The 12285-nt window shown below is 46.1% G+C and overlaps 1 protein-coding gene across 1 annotated transcript in view; it reads left to right on the forward strand.

Moving 5' to 3' along the window:
• The window catches only part of LOC139240599 (uncharacterized), a 166741-nt gene that overhangs the window by 64666 nt on the left and 89790 nt on the right, over window positions 1-12285 (forward strand). The window contains exon 4 of the mRNA XM_070869153.1: window positions 7795-7897. Within this exon, the coding sequence (XP_070725254.1) occupies window positions 7795-7897 (103 nt within the window). The remainder of the gene's footprint in view (window positions 1-7794; window positions 7898-12285) is intronic.

Raw genomic sequence — 12285 nt, forward strand, 5'->3', positions numbered from 1 at the left:
GGACAACCTATTGATCACAAGTCGGGACACCATTGAACACTTGCAGAACCTGGAAGAGGTTCCAAATCGGCTGATCATGTGGGACTTAGGTTGAAACGCTCGAAGTGTGTTATCCTGGCGCAGGAGGTCGAGTTCTTAGGGAGAAGAATCGCGGCAGACGGCATCAGACCCACCGACGCCAAGACGGAGGCCATCAAAAACGCGCCGAGACCACAGAACGTGACGGAGCTGCGGTCGTTCCTGGGACTCCTCAATTATTTTGGTAATTTCCTACCCGGGTTAAGTACCTTGCAAGAGCCACTTCACATGTTGCTACGCAAGGGAGATGGCATAGAAACATAGAAAATAGGTGCAGGAGTAGGCCATTCGGCTCTTTGAGCGTGCACCATCATTCAATAAGATCATGGCTGATCATTCCCTCAGTACCTCTTTCCTGCTTTCTCTCCATACGGCTAAAGGGATCAAGGGGTAAGGGCCATATCTAACTCCATCTTGAATATATCCAATGAACTGGCATCAACAACTCTCTGTGGTAGGGAATTCCACAGGTTAACAACACTGAGTGAAGAAGTTTCTCCTCATCTCAGTCCTAAATGGCTTACCCTTATCCTTAGACTGTGTCCCCTGGTTTTGCACTTCCCCAACATCGGGAACATACTTCCTGCATCTAACCTGTCCAGTCCCGTCAGAATTTTATATGTTTCTATGAGATCCCCTCTCATTCTTCTAAACTCCAGTGAATACAGGCCCAGTCGATCCAGTCTCTCCTCATATGTTAGCCCTGCCATCCCGGGAATCAGTCTGGTGAACCTTCGCTGCACTCCCTCAATAGCAAGAACATCCTTCCTCAGATTAGGAGATCAAAACTGAACACAATATTCCAGGTGAGGCCTCACCAAGGCCCTGTACAGCTGCAGTAGGACCTCCCTGCTCCTATACTCAAATCCCCTAGCTATGAAGGCCAACATACCATTTGCCGCCTTCACCGCCTGCTGTACCTGCATGCCAACTTTCAATGACTGATGTACCATGACACCCAAGTCTCGTTGCACTTCCCCTTTTCCTAATCTGTCGCCATTCAGATAATATTCTGCCTTCGGGATTTTGCCCCCAAAATGGATAATCTTGCATTTATCCACATTATACTGCATCTGCCATGTATTTGCCCACTCACCTAACCTGTCCAAGTCATCCTGCAGCCTCTTAGCATCCTCCTCACAGCTCACACCGCCACGCAGTATAATGATGTCTGCAAACTTGGAGATATTACACTCAATTCCTTCATCTAAATCGTTAATGTATATTGTAAAGAGCTGTGGTCCCAACACTGAGCCCTGCGGCACTCCACTCGTCACTGCCTGCCATTCTGAAAAGGACCCGTTTATCCAGACTTTCTGCTTCCTGTTCGCCAACCAGTTCTCTATCCACGTCAATACATTACCCCAATACCATGCGCTTTGATTTTGCACAACAATCTCTTGTGCGGGACCTTGTCAAAAGCCTTTTGAAAGTCCAAATACACCACATCCATTGGTTCTCCCTTGTCCACTCTGCTAGTTACATCCTCAAAAAATTCCAGAAGATTCGTCAAGTATGATTTCCCTTTCATAAATCCATGCTGACTTGAACCGATCCTGCCACTGCTTTCCAAATGCGCTGTTATTTCATCTTTACTAATTGATTCCAAAATTTTCCCCACTAATGTCAGGCTAACCAGTCTATAATTACCTGTTTTCTCTCCCTCCTTTTTTAAAAAGTAGTGTTACATTAGCTACCCTCCAGTCCATAGGAACTGATCCAGAGGAAAATGATCACCAATGCATCCACTATTTCTAAGGCCACTTCCTTAAGTACTCTGGGATGCAGACTATCGGGCCCCAGGGATTTATCAGCCTTCAATCCCATCAATTTCCCTAATACAATTTCCTGCCTAATAAAGATTTCCTTCAGTTCCTCCTTCTCATTAGACCCTTGGTCCCCTAGTATTTCTGGAAGGTTATTTGTGTCTTCCTTCGTGAAGACAGTACCAAAGTATTTGTTCAACTGGTCTGCCATTTCTTTGTTCCCCCATTTCTTTGTTCCCCATTCTAAATTCACCTGAATCTGACTTTGTCTTCACTAATCTTTTTCTCTTCACATATCTATAGAAGCTTTTGCAGTCAGTTGTTATGTTCCCGGCAAGCTTCCTCTCATGCTCTATTTTCCCCCTCTTAATTAAACCCTTTGTCCTCCTCTGCTGAATTCTAAATTTCTCCCAGTCCTCAGGTTTGCTGCTTTTTCTGGCCAATTTATATGCCTCTTCCTTGGATTTAACACTATCCTTAATTTCCCATGTTAGCCACGTTTTATTGTTATTTTTACTCCAGACAGGGATGTACAATTGTTAAAGTTTATCCATGTGATCTTTAAATGTTTGCCACTGCCTATCCACTGTCAACCCTTTAAGTATCATTTGCCAGTCTATTCCATCCAATTCACGTCTCATACCATCGAAGTTACCTTTCCTTAAGTTCAGGACCCTAGTCTCTGAATTAACTGTGTCGCTCTCCATCTTAATAAAGAATTCTACCATATTATGGTCACTCTCTTCCCCAAGGGGTCTCGCACAACAAGATTGTTAATTAGTCCTTTCTCATTATACATCTCTCAGGCTAGGCTGACCAGCCCTCTAGTTGGTTCCTCGATATATTGGTCTAGAAAACCATCCCTAATACACTCTCTAGAAATCCTTCTCCACCGTATTGCTGCCAGTTTGGTTAGTCCAATCTATATGTAGATTAAAGTCGCCCATGATAACTGTTGTACCTTTATTGCACGCATCCCAAATTTCTTGTTTGATGCTGTCCCCAGCCTCACTACTACTGTTTGGTGATCTGTACACAACTCCCAGTAGCGTTTTCTGCCCTTTTGGGTATGGGGGAAATCACAAGAGACTACTTTTGAGAAAGCCAGAAATCTGTTATGTTCCAACAACTACTTGTTCTGTATGACCCATGTAAATGTTTAGTGCTAGCTTGCAATGCGTCTTTGTACAGGGTCGGGTGTGTGTTACAACAAGCAAATGAATTGGAAACATTGCAACCAATCGCTTTTGCGTCCAGGAGCTTATCCAAGGCCGAAAGGGCCTACAGCATGATTAAAAAAGAAGCTCTGGCATGCGTTTACGGGGTAAAATAAATGCACCAGTATCTGTTTGGGCTTAAGTTCGAGTTAGAAACCGACCATAAGCTGCTCATATCGCTATTCTCAAGGAGCAAAGGTATTAATACCAATGCCTCTGCTCGCTTCCAAAGATGGGAGCTCACGCTGTCTGCATATAACAATGTAATTCGCCACAGGCCAGGCACAGAGAACTGCGCTGATGCTCTCAGTAGGCTACTATTGCCCACCACCGGGGTAGAAATGGCACAGCCTGCAGACTTGCTCTTGGTGATCGATGCATTTGAAATCGAAAAGTCACCCGTTACGACCCGCCAAATCAGGACCTGGACCAGCCAGGATCCTTTACTGTCCCTTGTAAAAAAAAACTGTGTCCTCCATGGGAGTTGGTTCAGTGTCCCAGCGGAGATGCATGAAGAAATCAAGCCGTTCCAGCGGCGCCAAGACGAAATGTCTATATAAGCAGACTGTCTTTTATGGGGTAATCGCGTTGTTTTGCCCAAGAAAGGCAGGGAAACGTTCATACGCGAACTACACAATACCCACCCAGGCATAGTAATGATGAAAGCATAGCCTGACCCCATGTGTGGTGGCCCGGCAGTGACTCAGATTTGGAGTCTTGCGTGCGCCAATGCAACATTTACTTTCAACTGAGCAATGCACTCAGGGAGGTACCGCTAAATTTGGGGTCATGGCCCTGCAAACCGTGGTCGAGGATCCACGTTGACTTCGCTGGCCCATTTCTAGGCAAAATGTTCTTGGTTGTTGTGGATGCTTATTCAAAATGGATTGAGTGTGTAATAATGTCTGTAAGCACGTCCACTGCCACCATCGAAAACCTACGAGCCATGTTCGCCACGCACGGCCTGCCTGATGTTCTTGTCAGAGACAATGGGCTGTGCTTTACCAGCACTGAATTCAAGGAATTCATGACCCGCAATGGGATCAAGCACGTCACATCTGCCCCGTTCAAGCCCGCGTCCAACGACCAGCAGAACGGGCAGTCCAAACCATCAAGCAAAGCTTGAAATGTGTGTTGGAAGGCTCCCTGCACACCTGCCTGTCCCGAGTCCTGCTCAGCTACCTCACTCGACCCACTTGCTCACCGGGGTTCCCCCTGCTGAACTGCTCATGAAAACGGCACTCAAAATGAGGCTCCCTCTAGTCCACCCTGATCTCCCATGATCATGTCGAGGGCAGGCGGCATCAACAAAGCATGTACCATGATCACGCGATATTGAAGTCAATGTATTTGTATTCAACAATGGACGTGGTCCCAAATGACATGCTGGCACTATCATAGCCAAAGAAGGGAGTAGGGTATTTCAGGTCAAACTCGCAAATGGACTAACTAGCAGAAAGCATTTGGACCAAACCAAACTGCGATTCACAGACTGCCACGAGCAACCTAAAGAGGACACTATCAACTTCGAACCTCCGACACACGCACAAGTGGCAACCGACATCACGGTTGACCACGGATGAACTCATCATCCCCAGCAGCCCAGCAAGGCCAGCTGCCCAGCAGCCCAGCAAAGTCCCAATCAATTCACCTGCACCTGTGTTTGTACCGAGACGATCGACTAGGGAGCGGAAAGCCCCAGATCGTCTCACCCTGTAAATAAGTGTACTATTGACTTTGGGGGCGGGGGAGTGATGTTATGTAACCAGCATTCTACTGCCACCAGAGGGCGTATCTGTTGGAGTCCCAAGGGATCCCAGCATCCCTTGGGAGCACTGTATAGAAGCAGGCTTCCCATGCTGTACCAGTACTCTGGAGTTAGAATAAAGTGATCAAGGTCACACTTACTCACGTCTACAGTACTCAGTCACATTGCTTTATTTGAGACATAACAATTATCACATTGCTGTTTGTGGGAGCTTGCTCTGCACAAATTGACTGCTGCATTTCCCAGATTACAACAGTGACTACACTCCAAAAGTACTTTATTGGCTGTAAAGCACTTTCAGACACCCGGTGGTCATGAAAGGTGCAATATAAATGCAAGTCTTTTTTTAATCACAAACGGCAGTCTTCAGCCAATTCGATTCACTCCACGTTAATCAAGAAATGGCTGAGCGCATTGGATACAGCAAAGGCTATGGACCCCGACAATATACTGGCTGTCATGCTGAACGCTTGTGCTCCAGAACTAGCCATGCCACTAGCCAAGCTGTTCCAGTACAGCTACAACACTGGCATCTACCTGACGATGTGGAAAACTGCCCACTTATGTCCTGTCCACAGAAAACATGACGAATCCAATCTGGCCAATTACCGCCCCACCAATCTATTCTCAAACATCCGCAAAGTGATGGAAGGTGTTGTCGACCGTGCTATCAAGCGGCATTTACTCACCAATAACCTGCTCATGATGCTCAGTTTGGGTTCTGCCAGGACCACTTGGCTCCAGACCACATTACAGCGTTGGTCCAAACATGGACAAAAGAACTGAATTCCAGAGGTGAAGTGAGAGTGACTGCCCTTGACATTTAGGTAGCATTTGACTGAGTGTGGCATCAAGGAGCCCGAGTAAAATTGAAGTCAATGAGAATCGGGAAAAACTCTCCACTGGCTAGAGTCATACCTAGCACAAAGGAAGATGGGTGTGGTTATTGGAGGTCAATCATCTCACCCCAGGACATCACTGCAGGAGTTCCTTAGAGCAGTGTCCTAGGCCCAACCATTTTCAGCTGCTTCATCAATGACCTTTCCTCCATAAGGTCAGAAGTGGGGATGTTCGCTGATGACTGCACAGTGTTCAGTTCTATTCGCAACTCCTCCGATAATGAAGCAGTGTATGTCCGCATGCTGTAGGACCTGGATGACATTCAAGGCTTGGGCTGATAAGTGGAAAGTTACATTCGCCCCCCCCACAAGTACCAGGCAATGACCATCTCCAACATCATCATATTAGGCAGTCCCTCGGAATCAAGGAAGACTTGCTTCCACTCTTAACATGAGTTCTTAGGTGGCTGAACAGTCCAATACGAGAACCACAGACTCTGTCACAGGTGGGGCAGATAGTCGTTGAGGGAAGGGGTGGGTGGGACTGGTTTGCCGCATGCTCTTTCCTCTGCCCGCGCTTTTTTTCTGCATGCTCTCTGCGATGAGACTCGGTGCTCAGCTCCAACAAGAGAGCGTCTAACTACCGGCCCTTGACATTAAACAGCATTACCATTGCCAAATCTCCCACCATCAACATCCTGGGGGTTACCATTGACCAGAAGCTTAACTGGTCAAGCCACATAAATACTGTGGCTACAAGAGTAGGTCAGAGGCTGGGTATTCTGTGGCAGGTGTCTCACCTCCTGACTCCCAAAAGCCTTTCCACGATCTACAAGGCACAAGTCAGGAGTGTGATGGAATATTCTTCACTTGCCTTGATGAGTGCAGCTCCAACAACACTCAAGAAGCTCAACACCATCCAGGACAAAGCAGCCCACTTGATTGGCACCCCATCCAGAACCTTAAACATTCACTCCCTCCACCACTGTTGCACCCTGGCTGCAGTGTGTACCATCTACAAGATGCACTGCAGCAACTCACCGAGGTTTTTCAACAGCACCTCCCAAACCTGTGACCTCTACCACCTAGAAGGACAAGGGCAGCAGGCACTTGTGAACACTATCACCTCCCATTCCTCTCCAAGTTACACACCATTCTTAATTTGAAACCTAACTCTGTACCTTCATATTCTTCAGTGTGCCTGACTGAGCGATCGTGGCATTGACCCCAGGAACAAACCGGAACGGCAACGAAAAGGGAAGATTTTTTTTTTCCCAGCAGCTGGCCACCTCCCCATTAATTTTCACCCCGGTAGCGACCAGCTGCCTGGCACACGTCCCCTGAAGCAGTCACTATTCTAGCCCCACGCTGCTTCAGGGATGGAACCCAATTTAGGGCCCAGGGCATTGCGCACGGCGGTGACGTTATGATCGCTGGACGCAGGAGATCGGGGCACACTGCCGCCAAACCCCCGCCGAATTTAGCGGGAGTCGTTAGCAACGTCATGCCCGGTCGTAAACTCATTTGTGCCCTATTAGTGCCCCCCCAAGAGACGCAAATGCACCTAATTTCTCCCCCTAACTATTCTTTGGTGATGATATATATATGTTGCACTTGAGTCAACAAGCTAGTGGTTCTTATCCTTGCTGTGTAACCTCCTCCATGAATGATACCATCCAGTGCTGTTTGCAAAACTACCACCATTTTAATACATCTGAGGTATTTCCAATTCCTGTCTCCTTTTAACTTCACTACAGTCAAATCTTTTTTGGGATTTTTTTTCCTGTTGCTTCCCTGCACTAAATCTCCAATTGATGTTCTAAAAATAAATAAGTGGTCGCAGTTTTCATGGATGAAAAGGATTTATAAGCCAATTTCACAATTTGACAAGGACCATTTTAATCTCCCTGATGGACTCCATGCAAGTTCTATATTCTACTTTTTGCTTTGAATCAAAATATCCCAGATTTTGTACTGAATATTTTATATGGCGACTCTGAAGCTCATTTTGGATCTGTATTAAAGCAAAGAAAGGGATGCCATGTCTGTACTCCTAAAATTTCATTCAATAAACTTAATCATTTTTGTTTGCTTTACATTCACATAGCATTTTTTTTGCATTCCAGGTTTAGAGCCAAGTTCTCAACCATCAACATCACAATCCACATCAAGAATGAAAACTCAGTCCAGTTTAGGTGGCCGCCTGAACCATGCCAAGTTAATCAGTTCGTACGTACAGCTTTACATACTGGTTTCAAAGTAGGATTTGTGTACAAATATTGTCTTCAAACTGTGTATTTCACATTTTTGTCAATCATTCAAAACTTAAATTGGTTTGAGTATTTTACAGCAGCAAGGTAAATATTAGAATCAAATTTAGAATCTGTAGGCTAAAGAAAGAAAAACTTGCATTTATATAGCGCCTTTCTCAACTTAGGAGGTTCCTAAGTACTTTATAGTCAATGGAGTACTTTTGAAGTGGCCCTAGAAATAGTGGATGCATTCGTGATCATTTTCCAACAGTCTATCGACTTAGGATCAGTTCCTATGGACTGGAGGGTAGCTAATGTAACACCACTTTTTAAAAAAGGAGGGAGAGAGAAAACGAGTAATTATAGACCGTTTCGCTTGACATCGGTAGTAGGGGAATGTTGGAATCAATTATTAAAGATGAAATAGCAGTGCATTTGGAAAGCAGTGACAGGTTTGGTCCAAGTCAGCATGGATTTATGAAAGGGAAATCATGCTTGACAAATCTTCTGGAATATTTTTAGGATGTAACTAGTAGAGTGGACAAGGTAGAACCAGTGGATATGGTGTATTTGGACTTTCAAAAGGCTTTTGACAAGGTCCCACACAAGAGATTGGTGTGCAAAATTAAAGCACATGGTATTGGGGGTATTGTATTGACGTGGATAGAGAACTGGTTGGCAGACAGGAAGCAGAGAGTCGGGATAAACGGGTCCTTTTTAGAATGGCAGGCAGTGACAAGTGGGGTGTCGCAGGGCTCAGTGTTGGGACACCCAGCTATTTACAATATACATCAATGATTTAGATGAAGGAATTGAGAGTAATATCTCCAAGTTTGCAGATGACACTAAATTGGATGGCGGTGTGAGCTGTGAGGAGGATGCTAAGAGGCTGCAGGGTGATTTGGACAGGTTAGGTGAGTGGGCAAATGCATGGCAGATGCAATATAATGTGGATAAATGTGAGGTTATCCACTTTGGTGGCAAAAATATGAAGCCAGAATATTACCTGAATGGCGGCAGATTAGGAAAAGGGGAGGTGCAACGAGACCTGGGTGTCATGATACATCAGTCATTGAAGGTTGGCATGCAGGTGCAGCAGGTGGTGAAGAAGGCAAATGGCATGTTGGCTTTCATAGCTAGTGGATTTGAGTATAGGAGCAGGGAGGTCTACTGCAGTTGTACAGGGCCTTGGTGAGGCCTCACCTGGAATATTGTGTTAAGTTTCGGTCTCCTAATCTGAGGAAGAACGTTCTTGCTATTGAGGGAGTGGAGCAAAGGTTCACCAGACTGATTCCTGGGATGGCAGGACTGTCATATGAGGGGAGACTGGATCGACTGGGCCTGTATTCACTGGAGTTTAGAAGATAGAGAGGAGATCTCATAGAAACATATAAAATTCTGACTGGACTGGACAGGTTAGATGCAGGAAGAATGTTCCCGATGTTGGGGGAGCCCAGAACCTGTGGTCACAGTCTAAGGATAAGGGGTAAGCCATTTAGGTCTGAGATGAGGAGAAAAGTCTTCACTCAGAGAGTTGTTAACCTGTGGAATTCACTACCGCAGAGAGTTGTTGATGCTAGTTCGTTAGATATATTCAAGAGGGAGTTAGATATGGCCCTTACGGCTAAAGGGATCAAGGGGTATGGAGAGAAAGCAGGAAAGGGGTACTGAGGGAATGATCAGCCATGATCTTATTGAATGGTGGTGCATTCCGAATGGCCTACTCCTGCACCTATTTTCTATGTTTCTATGAAGTACTGTTTTGATGTAGGAAATGTGGCAGCCATTTTGCATACAGCAAGCTCCCACAAACAACAATGTGAGAATGACCAGATAATCCGCTTTTTAGTGATGTTGATTGAGGGATGCATTGGCCAGCACACCAGGGAGAATGCCCTTTCTCTTCTTAAAAATAATGCCATGAGATCTTTTACGTCCATCTGAGAGGGTTAAACATCTCGTCCAAAATATGGCATATCCAACAGTGCAGCACTCCGTCAACTTTGTGTCAACTTTTGTATATGTTAAACCTGTTCTAAAATACACACTAAATTCTGGTGGAAGATGCGCCCATCTCCAAAATGGTGCATGTATGTAAAGGACAGGACAATGATGGGAAAATCTGCCATCACAGAAATGTTGCCATTTTTGCGAGAATTGCGATGGTAATGCCGTTGATATCAAGGGGAGATGTTTAGACTCTCGCTTTTGGAGATGGTCATAGCCTGGCACTTGTGTGCTGCGAATGTTACTTGCCACTTATCAGCCGAAGTCTGAATGTCGTCCAAGTCTTGCTGCATATGGGCATGGACTACTTAATTTTCTGAAGAGCTGTGAATGCAACTGAACACTTTGCAATCATCAGCAAACATCCCCAATTCTGACCTTATGATGGAGGGAAGGTCATTGATGAAGCAGCTGAAGATGGTTAGGCCTAAGACACTGCCCTGAGGAACTCCTGCAGCGATGTCCTGGGGCTGGGATGATTGACCTCCAACAACTGCAACCATCTTCCTTTGTGCTAGGTATGACTCCTGCCAGTGGAGGGTTTTCCCCTTGATTCCCATTGACTTCAGTTTAACTCGGGCTCCTCGATGACACACTCACTAAAATGCTGTTTTGATGTCAAGGGCAATCGCTCTCTCCTCACCTCTGGAATTCAGCTCTTTTATCCATGTTTGGACCAAGGCTGCAATGAGGTCTGGAGCTGAGTGGTCCTGACAGAAACTAAACTGATTGGTGAGCATGTTATTGGTGAGTAAGTGCCGCTTGATAGCACTGTCAGTGATTTCTCCCATCACTTTGCTAAGTAGACTAATGGCGTGGTAATTGGGCGGATTGGATTTGTCCTGCTTTTTGTGGACAGGACATACCTGGGCAGTTTTCCATATTGTCCGGTAGATGCCAGTGTTGTAGCTGTACTGGAACAGCTTGGCTAGCGGCGCTGCTAGTTCTGGAGCACAAGTCTTCAGCACGATGTTGTCGGGGCCTTTGCTGTATCCAGTGCGCTCAGCCATTTCTTGATATCACGCGGAGTGAATCGAATTTGCAGAATATTGGCTTCTATGATGGAGGGGACCTCAGGAGCAGGCTGATATGGATCATCCACTCACCACTTCTGGTTGAAGATGGCTGCAAATGCTTCAGCCTTGGCTTTTGCACTTGTGTGCTGGGCTGCGCCATCATTGAGGATGGGGATATTCATGGAGCCTTCTCCTGTTAATTGTTTAATTGTCCACCAGTATTGATGACTGAATGTGGCAGAACTGCAGAGCTTTGATCTGATCTTTTGATTGTGGGATCGCTTAGCTTCCGCTGCTTAGCATGCATGTCATCCTGTGTTGCAGCTTCCCCAGGTTGGTACCTCACTTTTAGGTATGCCCGGTGCTGCTCCTGGCATGCTCTTCTGCACTCCTCATTGAACCGGGGTTGGTCCCCTGGCTTAATGGTAATGGTAGAGTGAGGGGATATGCTGGGCAATGAGGTTACTGATTGTAGTGGATTGCAATTCTGCTGCTGTTGATGGCCCACAGCTCCTCATGGATGCCCAGTTTTGAGCTGCTAGCTCTGTTCTGACTCTCTCCCATTTAGCACGATGGTAATGCCACACAACACGATGGAGGGTGTCTTTATTGTGAAGACGGTACTTTATCTCTGTTATATATGTAAACTTGTATATACATTGTACAGCCACCAGAGGGCTCATCCCCTGGAGTCCCAAGGGATCCCATAATCCCTTGGGAGCACAGGTACTTAAGGAGGCCTCACAGGCTGAAGAGCTACTCTGGAGACCTGCAATAAAAGACTAAGGTCGCACTTTACTTTGAGCTCACAGTATCCAGTTAGACTCTTTCTTCATACATAACAACTGGCGACAAAATATAGATAACGAAGCCAATGATGCAGAGAACAGTGGGCATCCTGGAAAAATTCTCGGAGGGAGATGATTGGGAAATCTTTATGGAGCGACTCAACCAATACTTCGTGGCCACGAGCTGGAAGGAGAAGCGAACACTGCCAAACGAAGGGCGATTCTCCTCACCGTCTGCGGGGCACCAACGTATGGCCTCATGAAAAATCTGCTCACTCCAGCGAAACCCACAGAGATCGTACGATGATTTGTGCACACTGGTCCGGGAGCATTTGAACCCGAAGGAAAGCGTTCTGATGGCGAGGTACCGGTTCTACACCTACAAAAGGTCTGAAGGCCAGGAAGTGGCGAGTTATGTCGTCGAGCTAAGACACCTTGCAGGACATTGCGAATTTGAAGGACATTTGGAGCACATGCTCAGACTTCGTACTTGGCATTGGCCATGAAATGGTACTTCGCAAACTTTTGACTGTAGAGACCCCAACCCTGAGTAA

The sequence above is a fragment of the Pristiophorus japonicus genome, chromosome 2 (genome assembly GCF_044704955.1).
Source record: "Pristiophorus japonicus isolate sPriJap1 chromosome 2, sPriJap1.hap1, whole genome shotgun sequence".
Lineage (NCBI taxonomy): Eukaryota > Metazoa > Chordata > Chondrichthyes > Pristiophoridae > Pristiophorus > Pristiophorus japonicus.